At 45.9% G+C, this 26,780-nt stretch overlaps 1 protein-coding gene across 1 annotated transcript in view; it reads left to right on the top strand.

The window, feature by feature from the left end:
- The window catches only part of KALRN (kalirin RhoGEF kinase), a 623,278-nt gene that overhangs the window by 551,930 nt on the left and 44,568 nt on the right, over positions 1-26,780 (top strand). Inside the window, 12 exon segments of the mRNA XM_021071254.1 lie at positions 3,096-3,226; positions 8,219-8,285; positions 9,812-9,915; positions 10,098-10,167; positions 10,477-10,563; positions 11,422-11,514; positions 12,280-12,330; positions 13,200-13,277; positions 17,159-17,344; positions 17,759-17,930; positions 22,398-22,636; positions 25,123-25,376. Coding sequence (XP_020926913.1) covers positions 3,096-3,226; positions 8,219-8,285; positions 9,812-9,915; positions 10,098-10,167; positions 10,477-10,563; positions 11,422-11,514; positions 12,280-12,330; positions 13,200-13,277; positions 17,159-17,344; positions 17,759-17,930; positions 22,398-22,636; positions 25,123-25,376 — 1,532 coding nt within the window.

The following is a 26,780-nucleotide window of genomic DNA, read 5'->3' as shown; positions in this document are numbered from 1 at the left end:
TCTCAATACTCAGTTCAAGCATTGCCTCTTTCCATTAAGCCTTTTCCTTCCCTCCACACCCCACCATAGAGCCACCTGCTGCCTGCTCTTTTTTTTCATCTTCCATGATACCCCTCCTGTCTAGAAGGATGCCCATGGTGGCTTAGGTTATGGTGGGCAGGGGATCATCTTATCGATCTTCATTTCTCCAGCACTTTGCAAATACTCAGCAAGTAGTAGAAGCACAATAATTTGCTTGAGTACAAAGATATGATGAGTCACAACACTGTATAATGAATGCTGTTCAGAGATGTGTAAAATGTGCTTATAAGAGCCCAGAGGAAGGGCGTTTTATGTGCTCCAAGACCCAGCTGACAGGGGATGTGTTCATTTTTTATTGTGGCAACAGCCTTCTTCTATACTTGGTCTACTTTTTTGAATTCTATTTGCATTTCTTTTCCTTGGACTTGCACCAACTACAGGAACACCCATTTGCAACATTTGTTGTGCCCTCCTTTGTATGTCTTTTTTTTTGTCTATTGAAACTGTTGTGGCTGGAGGCCCAGAGAGAGCAGAAGTCCTTCCTGTGACTGCACAGCCCACTACTCATCAACCAGCCATCACCTCCTGTGTCCCTAGGGGAACAGCACAGACAATTGCAGGTCACTCATAGTTGCCCTTGGCTCGGACCCCATAGCCCAGGTCTAGCACAGGTAGCCAGGTCCTCAGAGGAAATCACTCTTGAATTAAGAGAAACATTTACAGCCAACAGCATTATTTGAGACAGATTTCCAGCAGACAGCTTAGCCAACCCTTGTATTTCCCTTTTCTTCCTCCCTCACTGCCCTTGCCTTCCTCAGCTCCATCCCAGAGAGTCCTTCCTCAGAGGAAGCCTGGGCTTCTTTGGTCATGTAACAGGTTGGGCAGGAGGAGATGGAACATACTTCCCTGTGCAAGCACTTTGGATACCTTAGATGTAGGATAGTTGCAAGTGGACCACACCAAGCTGAATGGTCCAAGAAGGGCCTTGTAGCAGAGATGTCAGCCAGCACTCTGCCAGCCAACAGGCTGCAGAACAAAGGCTGGAACAGGAAAGTGGGGACAGGGAGAAGGGAAGTAAAAGGCATATAATCAGATCAGTCACCAGCTGGGTCCATCTGCCTAGGAAGCCTGTCTCTGGTGATGGCACCAGGGGATATGTCACATGTCATTGGAAAACCTATCTGTCCAGTGGCTTGTCAAGCCTCAGCGCCAGACACTCATTTCCTTAATAACTGGTTACAGATCCTGAATCTATAAATTTAGCTCAACTCTTCTTGACCTTTCTATATTTTTAGCCTAGGCTGCTTCTCTGGAGGACAACGTCCCATGGTTGATTGCTTGTTCTGTGAAATACCTTCATTTCAAGTTAAGAGAAATTCCCTCTCTCAAGCTTGAATGAAAACCCTGTCCTCTTAATGCTGGTTTCTAGGGTTAGTGACAGATTCATGTTTGGCCCTTGGCACATTCTGTTGATTTGGGGGTGGGGTGGAGGAAAATAAGGTTGACATCTCTTCTCAGCTTTAAGTTTTTCAGCCTCCAATTCTAATGTCCCCTGCCTGTTCTCGAATAATGGCCCATCGGTCACCTCATTTGCTTTTTGTTTCATTCCCCTGGACTTTTCCTACCTCTCCTCAGCCTATCTTGAAATACAGCAGCTAAGTGAGTTCATGACAGGTACTTCAAGTTCAAGTTGTTTAAGTCCATGCTGAAGCCTTTTGTTACTACTCCCTTCAGGGGCACTTCTTGATTTTTGTGACTTTAACCTTAGGACTGATGTGTTCAAAGCCTTTCCTTTTCCTACAGCAGTGGCTGTAGTAGACAGGCATCTTGTATGGATAGTTTGGATTACTCTCTCATATTAGTTTTACAGTTGCCCACCTTGACTTTGATCTTGTTTTACTGTTTATCCACATGGTTAATGCCAATTTGCAAAATAAAATGTGTCACTGTGTCCTCTTTCTAATACAGCACTTATAAAAATGTTAAGATTGACCCCATTTTTTGTATCCCTATTGTTTAATCATTCCATCCATGGAGGAAGTGGGGGAACTCACCATTAGAGAGCATTTTTAGTCTTTCAGGAGCATGTACAACTTATGTCTCTGCCTCTTCCTTAGAGATCTGTACAAAGGAGGGGCCCAATTTGAAAATTGAGAAAAACTGAAACATGGAATGATTTTAGCTTCTCACTTAAGATCATTCAGGAACTAGCAGAGCTGGGATTAGAATCCTTTACCCTTAGCTCTTTCTAGAGTAACATATTAATCCCTTTAATTTGTTTCTCAGTCCTGCAGCACCTTAATTAAAAGAGATGAAAGGCATTAATAAACTAAAGAAAGCCCTTGGTAAATAACCTTGGCAAAGATGTTTCTAGAAAACATCTATTGCTACAGCTACTATTGCTATGTTCACATGTTGCCACAGTCTTCATGATTATCATTTTATTGTCTACATAATCTATCCAGTTGGTGTTTAGACATTACAGAATATAGAGATATTAATTTGTTTCAGTTTTTATTGAACATATAACAAGGCAGTGTGAATTAGTATATTTATCACATTAGTATTTTGAGGTAAACAGCAAAATCTGTTTACCTCTTCTTATCCACATCTCATTGGCATCCTCAGAGAAAACTGTAGCTAGTTTAACAAACATGACTTTACCAAGCAAATTCTCCTCTCACTCCCCTCCCCTCGTCAGTTCACATGTGGTAATCCTGCAACTGATTTTCTGTTCTAACTGAATGTTTGGTGTAGAATTGCAATGATTCGCTTTCTCTCTGGAGCTCTTACCCAGAGATCAGTCACTTTGACAATATTCATTATGTCTGGGGGAATTGGCAGCCCCTGCCTAACGCCAAATACATCCTGATTGCCTGAGAAGGCGGCAGCTCTGGGCTCCCTGCTGCAGGAAGGTGGGGTCTCTGGCTTCCTGGTGCCTCACTGAGGTTCAGTGAGAGCAGCCTTGGTGACTGATCTACCAAGGTGGCTGTGGCTGAGCTGGGGGGCATGAGGGCGTCCAGACAACCTTCCCATATACACGTCTCTAAGGCTGTTTCTTTTTCTTTTTTCAGAGTCTGGAAGGGGGCTCATACCGGGGGAGTTTGAAAGACCCCACAGGCTGCCTGAATGAGGGCATGACCCCGCCCACACCTCCTAGAAACCTGGAAGAAGAACAGAAAGCCAAGGCCCTGAGAGGCAGGATGTAAGTGGCTTCCCCAGATTCCAGCCTGGTGCACGTGCGTGCAGTGGACAAGGGGCAAGGGTCCTGGCAGGTTGGGGAGAATTAGAGATGCCCACACTGTTTCCATGGATACCATCTGTTCTCGGTAAAGGTGACCTGGGTTTGTACAGTGTGGCATTGATCAACAGGGGGCACTGGCTTGAAGAATTTTTAGCTGAAATAGTTTCTGTGAGATAGAGGCTATTCCTGACCAAGTGTGGTTATAACCAAGGTCTGTTAGCAATTTTAAACATACTGATGAAAAGAAAACAGCAAAGGTCAAGGAACTGTGGAGCCATTACTATGGCTTCCTATGAAAGAAGCCACAGTAGAAAGTCTGATGGAGTTTCATCTAAGGAAATATTTCCCCAGGTAGAAGAAAGGAATGGTATAGGAAAAGGGCTGCCAGGATTGATTCAAGCTCCACTTCTTTTCCAAAAGTTTTATTTACTTTTTTTAACTTTTATATAGTGATATTTATTTTCTGTTTTGGGGATTTATTTTTACAACCCAATTTTTTAAATTGAAATATAGTTGATATACAATATTATATAAGTTATAGGTGTACAACATAGTGTTTCACAATTCTTCAGGGTTATATTCAATTTATAGTCCTTATAAAATATTGGCTCTATTCCCTTTGCTGTCCAATATAGCCTTGAAGCTTATTTCTTTTCTTTTTTTTTTTCTTTTTTTTTCTTTTTTTAGGACTGCACCCACAGCATCTGGAGGTTCCCAGGCTAGGTGTCGAATCAGAGCTACAGCTGCCAGCCTACACCATAGCCACAGCAATGTCAGATCCAAGCCATGTCTGACCACAGCTCATGGCAATGCCCAATCCTTAAGCCACTGAGCGAGGCCAGGGATCGAACCTGCAACCTCATGGTTCCTAGTTGGATTGTTTCCGCTGCACCACGATGGGAACTCCGAAGCTTATTTATTTTCTACATAACAGTTGTACCTCTTAATCCTCTCCCTCTACCTTGCCCCCTTCCTGCTTCCCTTTCCCCACTGGTCACCAGTGGTTTGTTTTCTATAACTGTGAGCCTCTTTCCTTTTGGTTATATTCACTAGTTTGTTTATTTTTTAGATTCCACATGTAAGTGATATCACAGAGTATTTACCTTTTTCTGCCTGACTTATTTCTCTGTGGGCTGTGTTCCAAGGGAACCTCTTTACCTTTTGAACAGTTAGGGGTAAACACAACTCACATTGTGGTCCATTTCATAAGAGCCCAAATGTTATGCAGGGTTTGAGTTATCCACCCTGATGTGAAGTCAAACTTCTAGTACTTGATTTGATCAAGAAGATAGCAGACCATTAACGCAAAACCGCAATTCCTCTGAAACTTCAGTTTTCTTGTTTAGGGTTTGACTCAGTGTTGGAAGCAGAGCTGCTAATGATTAGTCTCGGACATAGCTCAATGTGTGAAAGATGGTAAGCACAGTGAGAATGGGATAGGCAGATATAAAAGGGCCCTCCCTGCTGCTAATTTGCCTTCTCTCCTCCCTCAAACTCGTCACTCCTTTAGCCTGGTCGTAGACATGAAGATTAGCAAAAATAATGAGGCCAGGTCCTTCTGTTGCCCAGAAAGAGGCAAAGTGACCATTTATGACTCTTTCCTAGGAAATATCACAGCCAGGGCCTGGCCCCAGAGCAGGGCTGTCACCTCCTAGTGGAAATGAGCAAGTGGCATGTGTAGGTGCTCTATTTCCATATTTATCCCCTTAGCTTTAGGGTTGTTCAGAGGAACCTCAAAAATAGAATAGAGGTAAGAATAGAATAGAGGTAAAGAAATACCATCCCCAAAGGGAAATTTCTTAGGACTTGTAAAAGTTGGCTTTTCTTAGCTTCTCAGGTTGTTTTCAAATAGACGAGGAAGAGTCGGAGCTGATCTTCTAGTCTTGCCAAGTCAAAGTCAAACATATCAGGAAGTGAAAGCTTATATCAGGGAGGTGACCTTTGAAGGGACAGGTGGTCCTTGACAAAACCCATCACTACTTTTGTAAATTGGCCCGCGAACCATCATTTAAGTCATTGTCTTGCTTTCAGACACAAATTGTCTTATTTTGCTCTAACAGGCAAAAGTTTCTTTCCTCTTTTACCCATTACCCATCTCTTCTCACTCTCTTGCCCAACTCCACATATCTCTACATCCTGAGCGATGTGAAAAATCCAGCTGTTAGAATGACTCATTCCTCTTACTGTATCTTCCCCTTATTCTATCCTGCTGTGACTTATGGTCACAATGAAAGAGAAGATGTGTAGATGTTTAACTGTAAACTCTGTGTGAGGCTGGAGGCTGAGGAGCATAGAGAACTGAGACTCAACCCAGTAGGATCTCAAAGGGTTAAATGGAGATCCATGGGGAAAAAAAAGATGAAAACAGTTATTTGTCCCGGGGAAGAAAAAAAGCCAAGAATAGTCTTGATTGTCTTCGAGTTTTAGTCACTCATTTATTCAACAAATATTTGTTGAACACCTATTATTTACCAAGTGCTTGGGGTATATTGTGAATAAAACAAACAATAACAACAGAAGAACCAAGTTTACATATTAATGGGAGAAATCACACAATAAACAAAATTTAAAAGAAATTGTGTGCTATGCTACAGCCTGGGAAGAAAGGAAAAATAGTAAGGGAGATTAGGAGTATAGATGAGGCCGTGTTGCAGTTGTAAATATTTTTGACATTTGCAAAGACCTGGAAGAGGTAAGGAATTAGCCTTTAGCCATGGAGGAAATGTATTTTCAGCACAGGGAACAGCCAGTGCTAAGGCTCTAAGAGATTTTTCAGTGGAAGACTAGCCATTCCCTACCATTGTGATGGATAGAGGTCAAAAGTGGGTCTGACCTGTAGCTGGAAGAAATTTAGTTGGACCAAAGAATAACATTTACTTTGTAAATAACCTTCACTCATAAGAACTGAACATGCAAACTACTGCTTTATTGTCAGTCCAATTTATTTGGCAATTAATTGTGCTCTGCCTTGAGTTGCAGGTAGTTTAAATCTTGTCTGTATTTTTTCAGAATGTCTTTTAATGTGTCATTATCTCCCCAAATATTTCATCAGCTCTTCAAGGGAGGAGATGCCAGGTCCCCTAGCAGCACCTAGTCCAATCCACTTCCCTAGAGGCTGGCAAGCCCAGGCCAGCCTTCACTGTCAGCAGTTAGCTTAGGATAGAAATACCATTCGGAGGCAGGGAGCTGGACTTCCTCTCCAGGAGGCCCTTCTAGCCCCAAATTCCTACTCTAACTTTCCTGTGGGTTTTCTTTTAACCACTTTCTTCCCAGTTGTAATTCAGACCATACTAAAGATATATTTAAATGCTTTTATTTGGCCTTGCCAGTTCTTTCCTGTGGCCTAAAACACATCACTGTGTGTATTAGAGAGAGGGAGCTGGTTGGAAGTGCAGGGTGCGCTGATAAGAAGTGAATGTGCCTCTTGCCTCCTACCCAGGGCCCTGAGGCTCCGGGCCCCAGGATTCGGTGATTTCTCTCTGCTGTGTGGAACAAGAATTTCAGATGACTTGCTTCCTGGACTCAGAACAGCTACCACCCTTGTGTTGGGGCTCCTCTTGGACATACCAGAACATGATCCCTTCTGCTAAAAAGTGGTTGTGTGGGCCCAGACAAAAGTCCTTCAAACTTAGATAGTACAAGTCTGGCTCCAGTAAGCTGCTTACAACTGCCCTGCCCTTGTGCGCAGCCATATGTGGTTTGTTTGTTTGTTTGTTTGTTTATTTTGGTCTTTATAGGGCCATACCCATGGCATATGGAGGTTCCCAGACTAGGGGTCAAATTGGATCTATAGCTGCTGGTCTACACCACAGCCACAGCAATGCCAGATCTGAGCCACATCTGCAACCTACACTACAGCTCATGGCAACACCAGATCTTTAACCCCACTGAGCAAGGCCAGGATCAATCCCACATCCTCATGGATACTAGCCCAGTTCATTACCACTGAGCCAGGATGGGAACTCCCAGCCATGTGTGTTTTAGGTCCAGCCCTTTACTGCCTGGACAGAAAGAAAGAAGTATTGGATGCCTTAGCGACTCCAGAGAGCCAGTCTGAGTAGTTTATCCAGGCAGCAGGCAACAGTGAAAGAAAAGAGCCTTTGGACTCTGATACCACTGGGTTCAGATCCCAGCTTTGCTGCCCATGTTGTCATCCTGGGCAGTACAGCCTCAATATTTACCTACATAAACCAGAGCTTACAGTATTTACTGTCTCCAAGCTTGAGGAAACCCAGATGAAGCAACTAACACAAAAGCAAACACTCTAAGAAGAGGAAATGGTTAACAAGAAAAAAACCAAGAAAGTCAATGTCCTTGTAGTGGTTAAATCCCACGTCTGGTTGGGAGTGGGGAGGTGGCCACATTGAAAGTGGTGATTAGGGACCGTCTACAGTCAGTCTTTCTGGCCTTGACTGGGGATTTTGCAGGCCAGTTACTGTGGACACCTGTCTAAATAATTGTAACTTCTGTATCTCAAACACTTCACTTGGTGACAGTGTCTCTGAGACCCAAAGGTTGCTTAGCACACAAATGTCTTTCTCTCCGTCTTAAGCAGAGGATAGAGCTGACATGAAGGAGGATAAGCCTCCTGCTGATCCTTTGGCCTCAAAGCTTTCATAACCCACTTTTGCAAAGTGGCTATTAGTCTTTGTGTCGATACAGCTGTTCAGTTAGAGGTGAGAGGGGGGAAGCATAAAGAGTAGGAAGAAGATGACTGGGTGGTGACGTTGTTCTTTGGCTGTTGCGTGCCCTCTGGGAAAGCCCCTCGGCCTCAGTGCCCTCAGCTCCTCAGCGGGAGCCCCCTGTACAGGGATCCCCAGTCAGCACATGGCCAGTGTGGCATCTGCGCAGTCTTGTCATAGAAGCGCCAAAGTCACTTAACTGTGAACTTGTGTAAAGAATTCCTGCCTCACAGTGAAAAGGAACCCTCATTGTTCTTAATCTCCTGCTCAGGTTTGTCCTGAATGAGCTGGTACAGACTGAGAAAGACTATGTCAAGGACTTGGGGATTGTGGTGGAGGTGAGTACATGGCTCAGGGTGGGTCTTTGGTCACCTGACCAGGCGCATAGTACCCTACCTAGATCCCGAGATGGTCTAACTTGACAGTATGTATTTTGCTAGGTATTTTCAAAAATGAAATGAAAAATGGTAACAGATCAAACAGAAGATGTAGGTAAATTTTCTTCTTTTCCCTTCACAATATTATAAGAGATTTAGATGAGACTTGGGCCCCAAACATTGCAGCCTCTGGGTTAGACCTCAATCCATTTCACCTTGTTGTAGGTGATCAAGTTATTGGCTCCACAACTTTTCATCTTTTCATTGGTATTTAACATTATATATGTATGTATACGTGTGTGCATGTGTATGTATATGTGTACATACACACACACATATAAGAATATATGGACATAAATTCTTCACAGCGAGCCACCATGAGCACTAAGCAGATCAAGCAGGTCATTCTTAGTGAAACCTTGGGACTTATGTTTCCTTAGACTTTAAGGAGAGTGTTACTGCTACCAAGGGGGTAGACAAAGAAAACACCACCAATCAGGCAAGATTGGCAGGTCCACAGTTCAGCGTCAATGTGGTCGTGAGTAAAACGGCTCTCTCTCCATAGGGGCTTAATTTAGGGGGATTTAGACACTCAGCCGAGACAGTCTAAGAAAGTCAATGGATAATTTAGAGGGCTTAGAGCCCTGCTGTTAATCGTCTTAAACGAAAGGATGTGAAGTCTTAAAAGTAAATGCCTGGTATCTAAGTCACCTGCTGGTTCCTTACCTTGGGTCTCTAAGTCCCCATCCTATGACACCTGCTGATTTAGGAATTCATATTCACCTATCCTGAACCTTGGATACACAGACTAACCAGGCACATAGAGGACCTGAATTCTAGCTTGTGGAGCATTATCCTCTTCTCCAAGGTGGGATGGAGACAACTAGAAGTGTAGCAGCCTCCATAAGCAGCCCAGCCTGGGGGTGGAGGGCTTGGGAGTCTAGAAAGCGAGGTCCAGGGACGTGAGACATCGGTGGTGCAACTTAAATCACGTAACTCCCCATGCACCGGCTTCCTCATCTGCTGGTGGGCAGAAATGCTGCCTGTGCAACCTACCATTTGATTTTTAACACTGAAATAACATCATATATGATAGCGTTTTACAGACTCTAAAATACTCATATGTGAAGACTTATTTCTTGGTTAGACACATCTAGTTTTGAGCCTTTAAAGACATCATTAACTTGGATTGGGAGATAGGAGAGGAATAGGCAACTGTTTCTTCTTTGCTTGCCTCCTTAATGGGGCTGGAGACAAAGAAAGAGACCCAGAATGTTATAAAAGTTTTGTCTGTCACTGCACAGAATGAAGTCCTGGTTGAATGGTGAGAAACCACAGAAGCCCTGGCCCTTCTATCAGACAGGGCGGGTGTCCATGGGCTGCAGGTGCTGGGGGTAGGGGGTAGGAGAGGAGGGGTTGGGGGGGATGTTGGCCCAGAAAGCCTTCTAGGGAAAGACGCTCTACTCACCATTGCCTCTGCCCTGCAGGGCTTCATGAAGAGAATAGAAGAAAAGGGTGTCCCCGAGGACATGCGAGGAAAGGATAAGATCGTGTTTGGAAATATTCACCAGATTTATGATTGGCACAAGGAGTAAGTGCTACGTCACCCTGAGGACCAGGGTGTCCTGGGAACCCAGGACTCTCCCACCCTCCCCCTGCATTTGACCTTGGGGGTGTGGCTTTGGGGAGGATCGTCTGTCATTTATCTCATCATTGAGAAATAGTACAGTTCTGAGGAACTGGCTTCCTTCTCTTATCTCCATCCTCCTTTAGTGTTTTCCTGGGTGAACTGGAAAAGTGCATCCAGGAGCAAGACAGATTGGCACAGCTCTTCATTAAACATGTGAGTGCTGCCTGGTGCCCCTCCCCATCTCAGCAGGCTCCCACCATACGTCTCACAGTTCCTTCCCTCCTCTGCTCTTCCTTCTCACCCCTCTCTGAGCTGTTGGGGGCTTTTTCTCTCCTTCTCGGTTTGGAAGATGGGCTCTTGCCTGTTATGTTTACTCTTCTAGCCTTTATATTTAGCCACTTTGGCGCAACTCCAAAACATGGGCCATATCTCTGCCTTTCTCTTCACATGTAGAGCAGCTTAGCGCCCTGAGATTGAGCGCAAGGCACAGATGACTGAGTACCTTTCCCTCTGGCTTTGCAGGAGCGGAAGCTGCACATCTACGTGTGGTACTGCCAGAACAAGCCGCGCTCCGAGTACATCGTGGCTGAGTATGACGCCTACTTTGAAGTAAGCTGCTCGGGCCTGGCTGAACCAGGGTGGGGACAAGAAACTCAGACTAAGTCCTCCCCATTCAGAAACACCAGTCGTCACCCATCTGCAGATGGCCCCACATAGCACCATCTACCTCTTCAGGACAGGGGTAGCTGCCTCAACAGAGCCATGAGCTCCTGGGGAGGGGGGCAGAGGCACCCCAATTCATGTTCTATTTTTGGAGCCCCCACTTGCAGAATGCCTCTGTGACACAAAGATGCTGCAGAAGCTCCGGTCCTCCTCCCATGACCCCAGAGCTGATTGAACCCACACTCTTCCTCACCAGTCCCTGGAGACTGCTTACTGAGGACCTTCCTCCTCCCAGAGGTGCTCACAGGCACCTCATACGTAGCCTCTGCTCCCGTCTCCAGGGGTCCAACAGGCAGCTCCAAGTGTCTGTTTTGCCCCAACGTTGAAGTGTTTATTTTGCCAGAGGAGAGGTAACACCATCACTTGAAAAGAGCCCTTGACAGTGTTTGCAGATCTGAGTCGAGGGCCCGGCCCATAGGCTTGTTGTTTCCTGGGGAAGCCCTTCATTTCTGACTTAGCCCTGGAGTGGGCAAGAAAACAATACTTTTTCCAGCTTGTCCCCAAGACTAGGTGTGAACAGAGAGTGTTTCAGAGCTTGGCATGTAAGAAAGAGACGGCGAGATATGCTATGTCGTTAATAACAAATGAGCTACCATGTAGGCGGTTCTCCCCATTGCCTGGTTTGAAGATTCTAAACCTTGATTGACAGACCCGAAGACCAGCCCTCCTTGCCTTTGAACCCCAATCCAGAGCACCCCAATCCTCTGGCTCCTGTTTTCCTGATGTAGCTCCCTTGTGTTCCAGGAGGTGAAACAGGAGATAAATCAAAGGTTGACGCTCAGCGACTTCCTTATCAAGCCCATTCAGAGAATAACAAAATATCAGCTGCTCCTTAAGGTAAAAGGGCTGTGAGCCTGGCTCAGGGTTAGAGAAGTGTCTTCGTCAGGGTTAGGGACCAGGTCAGCTCAAGGTTCTATCTCCACCACCCCTTTCCTGTGAACTAATTGCAGGCGTGTATGGGTTTTTAGCTTGTCTGCTGGTTGTTTGTGTCAGCTTTGCCCCCAAATAAACTGCATGCCTGTTGTGCCTTTAAAGTTGGTTGTTATTTGGTTTTCTTTTTTCCAAATCACTTTCTTCCTTTGTTGCCATCACTGACTTAAAAATATATATGTAAGACTAAGCTTCAAAAATATGTATAATACTAAGAGCATAAAATCAGAGTAGAATACAAGGAGAAGGGAGAGGCCTGAGAAAACTTAGATGAGTAATACCTAAAAACTGATCCAATTTTACATTTTAAGTCATCTCATTTGGCTCGTCTTACAGAAACATGAGGCAAATGGAAGAGAGATTTGACTGTCCTGTCCCCTGTTCCTTGTCATCGTCATTCTCCTTTCATCCCTATTCACACACTTTCCCCTTCACCTCACCCCCCCTTTCCATAGCTTTGAATCCTTGAATATTCTGAGGGTTTTTTCTGTCCTCTATGACTCCTAACTTCATATCTCAGCTACCACAAAGCATCGCCCTCTCTGTTGGGAAGGAAAGTCCTCTGGGCATTATCTGGGTTTTTATGGTGCTCCATTTTTTTTTTTAATAGTGCTCGATTTTCCTAACTGGTTTCACCCTCCCCACCCCCTTCCCTGCTTACTCATGTGCTAGGACTTCCTGAGATACAGCGAGAAGGCTGGTTTGGAGTGTTCAGATATCGAGGTGAGTTTTTTGCTTGTAATGCTGGCGGTTCTTAGGGATAATATTGGAGGTCTGCCTCCAAAGGGGAAAGATTGTCGCTGGAGGCCAGAGGGTCCAGGCTGCCTCCTCTCAGACAGTCAGAGCCCCTTGCAAACAACTGCTCAGCAGGATGAGGAATGGTGAAGGTGAAGGAACACATTGAGGGTTTTTCTGGAATTTGATCCTGGGCCAGACCAGAGCTTCGCCCCACTGGCATTCTCCCTGTGGCTCCCAGTGGTGGGAAGAGGTGGTATTTGAGCCTTGTAACATCCTGCAGAGATTGGGTGTTTATGTGCAGCTTCATTCATGGATCCATGGATCCAGGTACTATTTGAGTCTAACATATAAATTATTCCATTTTCACTCCCTCTCCCATCCCCAAGGATTACTTCCTAAGTGAAGTCCTTTGAGGCTGTGTCGCCATGGGGATTATTTTAAGCCAGAGCTATTACAGACCCTTCTGGCAGGTTATTTTAGGTTAAAACCTCTAGTGTTTCACAAGCGAGGCTAAGCTGTTGCTTGGGCAGCCAGGAAGCAACAAAGAGAAGAAAGAAAAATGCAGGAAGGAAAGGAAATGGATAAACAAAAGTGGGAAGGTAGGAAAAGGATGGTCTGGGGAGCAGCCACCCCCCATGTGGTCAGTGATTCTTGTGGAGCTGCTGCATGGATGACCAACACCCCGGACCTAGAACAGAAAATCCCTGCTTCTTCTGAAGTGGGCTGCAGGGACCAGTGTCCTTTTCTAGGGTCCTGGAGCCCCTGGGAGGCCCCTGTCTTCCAGCACAGAATTGCCCTGAGCCCTCTGCCTAAGTGCTGCTCCCTGTCCTCACGGTCCTTGTTCTTTCTCACAGAAAGCAGTGGAGTTAATGTGCCTTGTTCCAAAACGCTGCAATGACATGATGAATCTGGGACGCCTGCAGGGATTTGAGGTGAGCCCTTAAAAAAGCTTCTTAGCCCTCTCTCTTCCAGGCAGCAGGAGCCCAGGCGATGGGCAACTTCCCTTAGAAGCCCTATCCCCACCCTCTCTGTCTCTTTCCCTGACCATCTGTGCCTTTGTGCCTGGGCCACTCTGGAACACAGGCCGAGAAGATGCATCCATGTAGGATTTCCAGTCATAGAGCAGTCACGGGAAGTACACCAAGCCAGAGTCAGAATTCCAAGGGGATCGGAAAGACCCCAAATTCTTTATAACTGTGGACCTACCAAAGACCTCATCCCTTTTCTTTCTTGCTTGAGAAATGCTGGGAATATGAGGGAGAGGAGAACCAGAGGGAAAAGGGAACACTTCTGTGGGAAGAGGGTAGTTCTAATAACCAGTTCTGTATAGTAGCTGGCTTTCTAGTTAAATGAATGTTAAAAGCTCTAAAACATCACAGTGCATACTTCTGTTCTTTGAAGAGGAGAGTCGAGTCTTGGAAGAAACAGCAAGATGTACCAAGATGGGTTTCAGTGAATATGCTAGCGCACTAGGGCTGCTGTAACAAATTACCACAAAGTACCACAGACTGGGTGGCTTAAACCACAGAAATTTATCATCTCACACTTCCAGAAGCTGGAAGTTCAAAATCAAGGTATAGGCAAGGGTGGTTGCTTCTCAGTGCCATGAGGAAAGGGTCTCTTCAGGCCTTGGCTTATAGATGGCCATCTTCATGTCCACATGGCTTTCTTCCTGTATCTTCACATCATCTTCTCTCTGTTCATAGCTGTATCCACATTTCCTCTCTTGATGAAAATGCCAGTCATATTTGAATCAGGCTCACCATAACGACCTCTCTTTAACTTGATTCCCTTTGTAAAGACTCTGTCTTTCAATTAGGTAATATTCTGAGGTACCATGGTTAAGACTACAGCATATGAACTGGAGAGGGGATATAATTCAACCTCTAACAGTGAATTTTTGAAGAGCAAATTGACTTTCCTAATTTAAACTTAATAAGTGGCTGTTGTTAGTTTATATTCACACTTCATTTGTTAACTAACATAATCTATTTTAGGGAGTTCCCATTGTGGCTCAGCAGTTAGTGAACCTGACTAGCATCCATGAGGATGTAGGTTCGATCCCTGGCCCCACTTCAGTGGGTTAAGGATCCAGCATTGCTGTGAGCTGTGGTGTAGGTTGCAGATGCAGCTCAGATCTGGCGTTGCTGTGGCTCTGGCATAGGCCAATGGCTATAGCTCCAATTGGACCCCTAGCCTGGGAACCTCCATATGCCATGGATGTGGCCCCGAAAAAAGACAAAAAAAGACCAAAAAAAAAAAATCCGTTCTAAATACTAAAACAGTAAAATTGAAATTGACACAAGTATTGACTGTACTTAGTTGTTGTTGAACCCCCTTAGAGAAAGATGTGAATCTTCGAATTCTGTTTCTCAGTAATCCTGCAAGATAACACTCTTCATTTTTGGAAAAAAGGTATTTTTTTTTCTGGTTAAACTAGACTAGATGTGATAGAATAGACCTAAGACAGAGTGGTATATAAGTAAATTTAGGAAATTCTGTATTCAGGTTTGGGTTAATGAGTTGGATTCATGATGGTCTTGAACCAAATTCTTGTCTTTTTTTGTCCTTCCTGGTAGCCCCGTCTGACTTCCATTGCTTTGTTGTCACCAGGAACTGTAGGGAGGGTCTTTTGCTGCTCATTTTTCACAAGTTCCTGTTCTCTACAGTAGATCTGAGGCCTTGGCAAAGCAGGGTCATGCTGCAGAAACACACCTTGAGTTCCTAGACAATGTTTCTTTAGTCACACTAGGTGAAGTTCCCTTGTAATTATGCCAGAGCTGAGGCTCTTCTGAACAAGCCAGGTAAATCTGTTTGCTCTTCACCCTTGATATCCTGTGTTTCTCTGAGCAGGAGTCTGACTTGATATTCCCTTGGTCCCTGGAGAACTGATTGCTGACAGGAGGGGCAGTATCTGACCCAAGTCAGACTTCACAGGAATGACATTGTATGTGTGCATGTGTTCATGGAAGGACACACACAGAAGTGTGGAGTTATTTTCTCTTTTAAAACAAGTTCCACCATCTCCTTGTTCTATAAAGCCCCAGAGAATCTGCTTTGCATTCCTTCAGCTAACTGGGAAGGACCGTGAACGCACTTCCATTCCATCTGAAGTCCGTGGATTTGGGTCAGGGAGAAGTTATCCCTTCTCTTAAATTCTCTCCCCTTTAAATCCTCTAGCTTTCCCTTTGGCTCTGGCAAAGCTGTAACTCATAGTTCAAGCTGTTATATAATATTAATAGAGCTTTTAGAGCTGGTCACTGGCTTAATATTAACTTTGGGCCAGGGTAAAGATAAGCTTGTTTGGCTGCTGACCTTGACAATAAGGAACCACCATCCAAGCAGAGGGCAAGTGTTTCTCAGGAACACGAGAGGAAAATGACCCGTATGATGGTAATATTTGGAATAAGGCACCATGTAGAGAATCCCACATTTGCACTACAGTGAAAAAGCTGTCACCTGAGCGTACAGTTCAGAGGAGGCCCTCTGGCCACTGTCTCAGATGTCAGCATCTTCTTGTTGCAGAAAAACTAAGGCCCTCTCGTAGCATCTGTGAAGACTTGCTGGGTTGAGCTGTATTCCCCCTGCAGATGTGATGATGTTTCTGAGAGTCTATTAAAACTGTCAGACCAGGAGTTCCTGTCGTGGCGCAGTGGTTAACGAATCCGACTGGGAACCATGAGGTTGCAGGTTCGATCCCTGCCCTTGCTCAGTGGGTTAAGGATCCGGCGTTGCCGTGAGCTGTGGTGTGGGTTGCAGACGCGGCTCGGATCCTGCGTTGCTGTGGCTCTGGCATAGGCTGGCAGCTACGTCTCCGATTAGACCCCTAGCCTGGGAACCTCCATATGCCGTGGGAGCGGCCCAAGAAATGGCAAAAAAAAAAAAAAAAAAAAAAAAAAAAAAAAAAAAACCTGTCAGACCAAATAGGCTCTACCTCCTAGGCCTATTGTAAATTGGTCTGGTAACTGGAGGCATTTTAAGGAAATTACGAGACCCAGAAAAATACCCACAGCTTATCTATAGTCCCTGTGTATCATCCATCAAATGACCTGTTGATCTATAGCGGTAGACTAAGACCTTAGAAGTTCCCCATTCGGAAATAATAGAAGAGAGGGGCCCAACTCATCTGATTTTTTGTGGCCCTGTTTCCATCACCCCTCGGCCATAGGTTGGTTCTAGGTTCAAGGTTACGAGAGCACCCCAGGTCCTGGCCTAAGCTGTAAGGCGCGAGCAGGCACATCTCTCAGAGCTCCAAGGACAGAAAGGCCAATTCCAGCTCCAGAGTTACCTACTTTCTGTTCTCCTTTTTTTTTCATGGTCACACACATGGTATAGGGAAGCTGAATCTGAGTTGCAGCTGCGGCAACACTGGTTCTTTTAACCCACTGCTCCTGGCCAGGGATCTAATCTGCACCTCTGCAGCAACCCAAGCAGCTGAAGTCGGATTCTTAACCCTCTGAGCCACAGCAGGAACTCCTCTGTTCTCCTTTTATTAAAATACACAAAGGGCCAGGCTAATTCCAAACATCATTGTAGCAAATAACTTTACCTTCCTTCTGCTATTTTCCTGGAGCTGCTTCCTAGGGGTCCCACAGCCTTCTTTCCCTCCCTCCAGGGCTCCGTGTGAATGGGAAGGTGGCCACGGCCTGCCCTAGATGATTGGCTGGGTGCTAAGTAGTCTTACTAGAGCCTGAGGCTTTTCCTGTCAGGTCTGTTGTCCATGTCCCGGGTGAGGGGACGGTCCTGTGACCCGGAGGTCTGTGGTTGTATCCCCGTCTTTCACCTACTTCACCCCAGCCCTTCTGTCCATCAGGGCACCCTGACTGCTCAGGGCAAGCTGCTGCAGCAGGATACGTTCTACGTGATTGAGCTGGATGCCGGCATGCAGTCCCGGACCAAGGAGAGGCGTGTGTTCCTCTTTGAGCAAATTGTCATCTTCAGTGAACTTCTCAGGAAGGGATCCCTCACCCCAGGCTACATGTTCAAGAAGAGCATCAAGGTGAGGATCCCTGAGGGATGAGGAGGGTCAAGGAAGAGCCACACTGAGGGCACTGCTTCCCTAAGACAGAGGCCTGGCAGGAGCGAGGATCCAGAACACTGAAGACCGCTCAGCCTGGTACTCCTTGGGCTAGAAGGCTGAGTATCTGTGAGGAGACGTGACAGTAAGGAACCACGTGCCAGTCTTTCCTGGGATCCCAATCCTCCCAGGTTCCCAAGATCGTGTCATTCACTCAGAGACAGAAACCAAACTGTTGAAGCTTTTAGATCCAGGACATGTTTTGGGGAACCGTCTCCTGAAAGAAAAACTTTGAGGAACTGAGATGTGTGGTTGATTTTTTTTTTTTGTTTTTTTGTTTTTTTGTTTTTTTGGTAACCACTTAGATATGAAAAGGATCACCTTGGTTTCTTCCAGATGAATTACTTGGTCCTGGAGGAGAACGTGGAAAATGACCCCTGCAAGTTTGCGCTCATGAACAGGGAGACTTCGGAGAGGGTCATCCTGCAAGCCGCCAACGCTGACATCCGGCAGGCCTGGGTGCAGGACATCAGTCAAGTCTTAGAAACACAGCGAGACTTCTTAAACGGTGGGTCTGGGTCTGCCTTCCAGCCAGGCCATTTGCAGGGGACCCCATACCTCTGAGCCTCCTTGGGTCTGGGCTCATGGTGAGGTATGAGCCTTGATCACCTGTATATGCATTCCAACTTTGTAATTTTCAGAAACACATTGTCTAGAATTTTTCTGAACCTGCATATGCAAGTTGACTGATGGGCTTCTTTATCATGCCCCACCTTCTCAGAAGAGACAGCCTCTTACAGCCTTGGCATAGGGGATGGGGTCACCACTACCAGCTGAGAATACTTGGGGCAAAAGTCTGAAATGGGCACATCCTCCTGGTCTTAGGGGCCAGCTATTAGTGACATATGTTTTTTCATTTGGTAGCTAATGGCTGGTCGTGTCACAGGTCCTAGTGTTATCTAGAGATAACTCGGGGTTTGGCAGATCAGGTCAGATCCCCCTTCGCTCCCAACAAAGGTGACTTCCAACTCTAAATTTCAGTGATATCTGAACCGTCCCAGAAGCAATTGTCAATTGCACAGAGAAGGAAGCACTCAGGGACCTGCAGGAGTACTGTATGGCCATGTGTGCTCCCACATTTACACACACATGTCCACACTTGGGTGTGTCACCTCTTCTAGTCTAGGATCCAGACTCTTTCAAATGATGCAAATAGAGCACTTGTTGGGTGTCTGGCATAGAACTGAGGGCTGTGGGGAAAAAACTAAAGGAAATGCACTAGATGAGGACCTTGGGCAGGTCATGATGTTTCTCTGGGCCTCCATTGGCTCTTTTTGTGACAGCTCTACAAGGCTGCACTGGAAGCAGGAAAACACGGCACACCTCCCATAGGGAGCGTCATTCTCGGTATAGTCTCCAGTCTGTTCTGGGACGTCTCAAGGTATTACTGAAATCAAGAGTTAGCAGTCACCTTGTTGAGAGCAAAGGAGGATTTGAGCTGATCTGCCAAACCCCTAGTTATCTCTAGATAACACCAGAGCATCTGTGAGATCACCAGGTATCAGTTGTCTTCTACTTGTAAAGGATTTAACACATTGTATCTATTTTAAAAACAAAAAGAGATGATGTAGCAAGTGCCTTGATTTTCTCAGCTGGAACATGAGAGTTCAAAGCAGTTACCCACTTATGGAGAGTATTTGGGAGCCATGCCCCTGATCTCCCAACTGTAGAACAATTTGGTGAAAAAAAAAAGTCATCTCTAGGGTTCTTTCTCAGTCTAAAGAATCTAAAGTTAAACACTAGCCCCTCCCTGAGGGATAATAATGAAAGTCCATATAGTTCACAGGTTTTAAATATACAACTTTGAGTTAACACTTGTGTGGATAAAATAATCTTAAGCAAAAATATGTGCATGTATAAAATACATTCACTGAATTGCATTCTATTAGGAATTTCTGAGAGATTCTAAGCTGGAATGACATTTTTAAGTTCATCAATTCATGGAGTTCCCTAGTGGCTCAGCAGATTAAGGATCCAGCATTGTGGCACAGGTTCGATCCCTGGCCTGGGAACTTCCACATGCCATGGGTGCAGCCAAATAAATAAGTAAATAAGTTCATCAATTCAGGGCAAAAGAAAAATAAGATCAGACAATCAACTGAAACTGGAAATAACTGAGTAACAGTGATGGTTCCCGTGTGTTGAGTCCTTGCCCTGCGCGAGGCACAATACTAAGCATTTCACATATGTTGTCACCCTTCATTCTCATGTCAACATGGAAAGCTGAGTACTGTCATCTTATATTTTTCAAGTGAAGAAAAGGAGGCTCAAGGTGGTTAAGAAACGGGTCCAAAGTCACAAAAACAGTAGGTGCTAGAACGAGAACTTGAACCCTGAACTGTATGACTTGAAATTAGGCTCTTGTCCACAGAATTGCAGTGTGGTTGCCAGTGGTAGGGCAGACATTCCTATATGAGGTCCCCAGCAAACAAAGCAAAGAAAGAGGGTCAGGTGTCTGACACTGCATCCATCAGCCACATGCACGCCCTGTCAGAAGAGGCCTGGCTTTCCTGATGCCAAGACCTAAGTTATGCAGATGATTGAGGCTGGTGGAGGAGCACAGGCTCTCTGTGGAGCTCAGTTAAGGAGACACTCTGTTTTCAAACACTTTGGCACAGTTAATGCCTATAATCAGGTAGTACCCCAATTCCACAGGATGGGTACTGATTCATCAAATCAGTTTGCCATGGCCTGCTTCACAACCCCCTGCTAGCTGCTTCGCACTTGGAATGGCCCTTCTCTGGTCACCGTCAATGATTCAGACTTTTACAAGGGTCCAAGAGACCTTTCACCTAATTATAGTGAATTATGGAGCTATTACTGAACTAGATTCTCAGTGCCTAAATATTGATGCTCTCCAGGAAGAAAGGCTGAGGTCTGGCAGGAGCCTCTTCTCTCCTTTGACACACTCAAAAGACAAGGATGTGATTGTGGACTGGGACCATGTTTTTACTTAGTGACACATGTGCAGGCACCTCAGAGCCAACCTTTCCCTCCTGAGACCTCAAACAGAAAGGAAGTGTGGGCGGTATGCTGAGTCCTATTAAAGTACGTACCTATTGGAAGTTCCTGTTGTGGCCCAGCAGTAACGAGCTCAACTAATATCCCTGAGGATGCAGGTTGGATCCCTGGCCTCACTCAGTGGATTAAGAATCTGGCATTGCCATGAGCTGTGGTGTAAGTCGCAGATGCAGCTCAGATCCTGTGTTGCTGTGGCTGTGGTGTAGGCCAGCAACTGCAGCTCCAATTTGACCCCTAGCCTGGGAACTTTCATATGCCATAGGATGCCATAGGCACAGCCCTAACAAGACCAAAAAGAAAAAAAAAAAAAAAAAGTACATACCTATTACTAGAAATATCCTTATGATCAAACGTTTTCTGGACCCCAGCCATTAACCCAGTTAAATATTTGTTACAGTGAATAGTGATAAAACAGCATAATCCGGCCAGCCCTGAAGTCATTGTTAGTAGAATTTGACCTGTATGGCTTTTGCCTGGCTGTACCTCTTTCATACTCAGACCTTAGAACTTCGTTGTCTTAAAGTCAACTCCCAGAGAGAGCATCATTCAGAGAGAGAGTAAAACAAAGCTCACATTTCCCTTCAAAGTAGCTTTTCCTCTGTCTCTTGAGCCCCACGGAGCACTCTTCTCCCAACCTCCAAACCCAAGTGACCCTCGACTCTTGCCATCTTTTCCCATGGGGGCTGTCAGCCTCAGCTTCCTCTGGAGTGCTTGCCGCACTGTACCACTTACTCTCTCCCAGGACTCTGTTCGGGTTCAGCCTCTCCCATGTTACCATCTCATGGCCCCTAATCAGCCTGACCAGTCTCTCCCCCCACCTGCTGCAAGGTGGATGGTCTTTAGCCGGTGCTCAGTTGCTAGCACCTGAATCTAAAACTTGCAAGTTCCCTTAATTCAATCACTTTCCATGATCTTCGGAATTAAATCCAGACTCATTCACCTGGCTTTCTAGATCTGTCTCACCATGGCCCCACAACCTCCCTCACCTGTATCATCTCCTCTTCCTCCGAGGAGACCTCTGACCCTTTGCTCCGGGGAATCTGGCTCCTTGCTGGTCCCCAGACCCACTTCATACTTGCTTCCTTCCTGCAGAACCTGCATGTCAGGGCCTAAAGGCTGGCAGTTTCTGAAGCTCTTTATTACCACCCATACCTGTGTCCACCCATTTGCACACATGTGACAGAGCCCTCTCTTCCTCTTTTTGCACAAAAGTTTCCCCTCACATATAGCACCTTTTTTTTTTTTCACAGCCACACCCATGGCATATAGAAGTTCCCAGGCCATGGAATTGGAGCTACAGCTGAAGGCTACACCACAGCCTCAGCAACACTGGATCTAAACCACATCTGCCACCTACACTGCAACTTGCTGCAACTCTGGATCCTTCATCCACTGAGCAAGGCCAGAGATCAGACCCATATCCTCACAGACAACATCAAGTCCTTAACCTGCCGAGCCATAATGGGACTCCGCATATAGCACAATTTTGTTTGTGCACTTTCATCACTTAAACAAAACAAGGGTGTTCCCATCGTGGCGCAATGGAAACAAATCTGACTAGGAACCATGAGACTGCAGGTTTGGTCCCTGGCCTCCACCCAATGGGTTAAGGATCCGGTGTTGCCGTGAACTGTGGTGTAGGTTGCAGGCACGGCTCAGATCCCAAGTGGCTGTGGCTGTGATGTAGGCTGGCAGCTGCAGCTCTGATTCGACCCCTAGCCTGGGAACCTCCATATGCCACAGGCACGGCCCTAAAAAAAAAAAAAAAAAAAAAAAAAAAAAAAAAAAAACTAAACTAAAGATAGTTCTCAGTAGATTATATGTTCCTTAAGAACAAGGCAGCATCTTCCTCGTGTATCCACACTCTGCTGTGCACAAAGACTGTATCTTGGAAGCCTTCAGATCTGCTCAGGATTTCCAATGCTTACACTAATGGTCTGCTCTTACCCCACAGCCCTACAGTCGCCCATCGAGTATCAGAGGAAAGAAAGGAGCACAGCCGTGATGAGGTCCCAGCCTGCCAGGGTTCCCCAGGCCAGCCCCAGGCCCTACTCCTCCATCCCCGTAGGCTCTGAGAAGCCCCCAAAGGGCTCCAGCTATAACCCGTCTCTGCCACCCCTGAAGATATCTACCTCCAATGGCAGTCCGGGCTTTGACTACCACCAGGCTGGGGACAAGTTTGAACCCAGCAAGGTAAGTGACAGCCCATTACCGCCACCCTCACCACTTTGAGGGCACAGGCTCTAGGCTTACTTTAGAAAGTAGCATCTTTTTAGGCTGGTCGTTTTAGCAGGAACATCCACTCAATGCAGCCTAGTCCCAGTGATTTCTCTTTCTTCCCCTGCAAATCAAGTGACTTAGACCAGTTCCCCCACCCTTCCCAGTTCAGACCCTCTGTGTTAAAGGGCTATTGTCATCTGTAGAAACACTACAGAAATATAAGGTAATTTAGTAGCGGCAGTTATGCAAACAGAGGCATTGTGGTGTGGATCATCTCACCTAAAAGTCACAGAGTTCCCATTGTGGCGCAGCGGAAACGAATCCGACTAGGAACCATGAGGTTTCGGATTTGATCCCTGGCCTCACTCAGTGGGTTAAGGATCCAGCATTGCCATGAGCTGTGGTGTAGGTTGCAGACGTGGCTTGGATCCTGCATTGCTGTGGCTCTAGCGTAGGCCAGCAGCTATAGCTCCAATTAGAACCCTAGCCTGGGAGCCTCCATGTGCCTTGGGTGGGGCACTAAAAAGACAAAAAGACCAAATAAATAAACTCACAGCCCTAGGGTTTCCCATCTTGAAGAGACTGCCCTTTCTTTTTTTTTCTTTTTATGGCCACATCTGCAGCATATGGAAATTCCCCCGCTAGGGGTCCAAATGGAGCTACAGCTGCCAGCCTACACTACAGACACAGCAACAGGGGATCCCAGCCACATCGGTTACCTATGCTACAGCTTCCAGCGACACCAGATCCTTAACCCACTGCGCAAGACCAGGGATCAAACCCACATCCTCACGGAGGCTATGGCAGGTTCTTAACCTGCTGAGCCACCATGGGAACTCCAGGATGGCCCTTGCTAATGAGGAGTCGCTGAAGCGCGCTCACAGCTCTTCACCATCCATGGGCTCATGCAGCATGGGGAAGTTGTTCATCAGTGTGGGATGGGGGAGGCTCACCTTGGATTAGACATTTATCCCAGATCATCCGTGATTCACACACCACCACGTGGGTAGTCATCGATGCAACCATAGACCAAGTCTACATAGTTGTTTCGACCCTCCAGGGTAGTAGGAATGGCAACAAATGGAAAAGTGCTAGGTCAGGAATTAGGCAATCTGATTTCCATTCCAAATTCTGCAGCTCAGCACCCTGAGACGTTCTGTAGAGCCTCAGCAGGTGATCTGATCTCACCAGGCCTCAGTTTCCTCTAAAACTCAATGAGTCTGTGAAGAGGAACATCCACACTTTTTACCTGCATGTCTCCACTTTATAGTTTATTTTTCTTACCCAAATTATTAGATGATATTCATTTTTTTTTAAATTAACTATGGGCGTTCCCATGGTGGCTCAGTGGGTTCAGAACCCACCATAGGCTCCATGAGGATGTGGGTTCCATCCCTGGCCTTACTCAGTGAGTTAAGGATCCAGCATTGCCACAGGCTGCTTTGTAGGTCATAGACGCGGCGCAGATCCAGCGTTCCTGTGGCTGTGAGCAGAGGCATCACCTGCAGCTTCAATTCAAACCCTGGCATGGAAACTTCCATTCGCCATAGGTACAGCCATAAAAAGAAAAAAAAGATTTTCAATTAAAAAATTAATTCTTAATGTCTAAGTTCAATTCTGTGTTAGAGTAAGTATACTGACCTGTTTTATCACATCACCTGGAAATGATTTTTTCATCTTAAGAAAATCCCCTGCCCTGGTGAATACGTTGAAGTCATACTAACTTACTGAAGAATTTCTGGCCCTCACCATGCTCTGTGAGGCAACCAGGCCTCCATGAGAGTTCCTGGTCTGTTTAGAAGCAGCCTCCCTGGTGCAGTCATGTGAAAATACCATGGAGGCAGGACCCCTCGTATTAATGAATTCAGGGGGGACTGGAGGAGTTGTGTTCCCATAGGAGTTGGGTCAGGGTAGGTCATAGCATTGCCTTTGAATTGGGCAAATGTCTCATTGTTACTCCTGTCTCAGAGAGGGTCAGAAAGTAGAGTTAGACCCGTGCTTTTTCAAAAGGAAGGGAAAAAAAAATGTATCAAAGGGTCTGTGTTCTTTTCTCTGGGGAGTTGTGACCGCTGACCTGCCCTTTGCCCTGACCTCACTCTGCCCAGGTGCTTACGCATCCCTGTGCCTGTGCCACACTCTTCCTCCCATGAGCTAGAGGATGCTGGCGGGAAGGTGCATGCTAAGGAGGACTTCCAGGTGGAAGGCGTGTTCATCCGTTATCTAAGCCTGGACAGTATCTCCACCTTTTCACCCTTAATTGTACTATTAATGACACATCACCAGAAACCACATTCGCAGAGCTCGTTTCTGAATATAATGTCATTTCTCAAGATAATCTTCTGCCTGCCCTTACCCTGCTAGTGGTGGGGTTGGCTTTGAACCACAGGATAGGATGCAGAGCAAGCTGTGCGAAGCAGCCTTCCTGTGTCTCTGTTCCTCTCCTCCTTGTCTCCTGGCAGAGCGACCTGGGAGGCTGCAATGGGGCCTCATCCATGGCCGTGATCAAAGATTACTATGCACTGAAGGAGAATGAAATCTGTGTGAGCCAAGGTGAGGTGGTCCAGGTCCTTGCCGTCAACCAGCAGAATATGTGCCTGGTGTACCAGCCCGCCAGTGACCACTCCCCCGCCGCCGAGGGCTGGGTCCCAGGCAGCATCCTGGCGCCCCTCACCAAAGCCACGGCAGCTGCAGAAAATAGTGACGGGAGCATCAAGTAAGTGCCTCGTTGGCTTCCTCGGGAGAGGAGTATGTGGATTAAAAAAATTCAAAACAAAGAACACAAAAAATGCAAACACATGGTAGGGAATTACTGCTGCTTATTCTCGACAGTGCCACCGGAGCCAATGTTTGAGTGCTGGAACCACAAGCAGCTTATGGGGCAGCGGGCTGGATTATTCAAATTTCCCTTTTTTTTTTTTTTTGGTGGTGGTAATGGCAGTGGTTTTTCTTTCCTTTTCATTTATAATTTTCTGTTTATTTTTTTTCTTTTCTCCCTCCCCCGCCCTTGTTAAGAAAAGAACCCTACTGAAACCCTAGGTGACAAAAGGCATGCCTCCTGTTTCTCCATTTGAGCTACCACAGGATTCACTGGACTGGACTTCTATTTATATTGTATTAAGTTACTGGTATATATATATATTTTTTTTGATTGACACCAAAAAATGACCTTGGCACAAATGCCAGACCTGTATAGGTCAGAGGCCTGCTGCTTCTCCCAGGAGAGAGGAAACTTTTTGGTTGTCGATGGCAATTCCTTTGTACAGATTGTAAGTTTTTTTTTTTTTTTTTTAACGGTCCCCCTCCCCTGTCACTTTAATATATGTTCATGGTAATTTGTAAGATATTTCTTTTCCTTATTTTGGTTGCAAAGACCCTTCCAAACACATTCCTGTGTAAAGTATTTTGCACTATTTAAAGAAACCCATACGGATGAAGTCAGGCTGTGCAATATGATGGAGAGTCACAATGTTCATCATTGTACCTGTAATGTAATAATTTTAACTGTACTATTTTAAATATGTAAAATAAATTTTCACCATGAGCATGTTTTAATGAGGTGAAAGACTAGTTGACCCTTTTTCCTCATTTCACTCTTTTGGGACTTTTACATGTACAAATGATTCTTTTCTTCTTCTTCTTTTTTTTTTTTTTCTTTTTTTTTTCCCCTTTATTTTAGGAGTTGGTTGAATATATTAGCAGTTTTTCCCTACACAGAAAGTGCCTTTGTCACCAAAGCTCCAACCCTAGGCTTCCCTTCGAAACAGCCCCCCAGTGGGTCCTCCCTAACCTCTCAGATAAAGGATGCTGCAGCTAGCATGCTGTCCATCTGGGCGACCTTGAGGTGCTCATGTGAATCAACGATGTATAGAAAGCTCTCCATGCCACCTGGTCACCCATGGCAGGTGTGAAGGAGCTCCCATGAGATGTCTGAGCAGGAGCACTCACAGAGCTGTGCCTCCTCGGCACTTTCTCTAGCTCAGGGAGCAGAGGCTGCCCACCCTGCCCTGGCCTTTCTAGGTAACCACAGGCCTAGCAAGAAATCAGTGGTGGCCCCCGAGGGCAATAGGCCCAATTCATTGTATCCTAAAGACACTTGGTTTCAGGACCTTTTACAGAG

Source organism: Sus scrofa, chromosome 13, assembly GCF_000003025.6.
Source record: "Sus scrofa isolate TJ Tabasco breed Duroc chromosome 13, Sscrofa11.1, whole genome shotgun sequence".
Taxonomy (NCBI): domain Eukaryota; kingdom Metazoa; phylum Chordata; class Mammalia; order Artiodactyla; family Suidae; genus Sus; species Sus scrofa.
The sequence above is the reverse complement of the archived record's forward strand: the minus strand, read 5'-3'. Positions and strand labels throughout refer to the sequence as shown.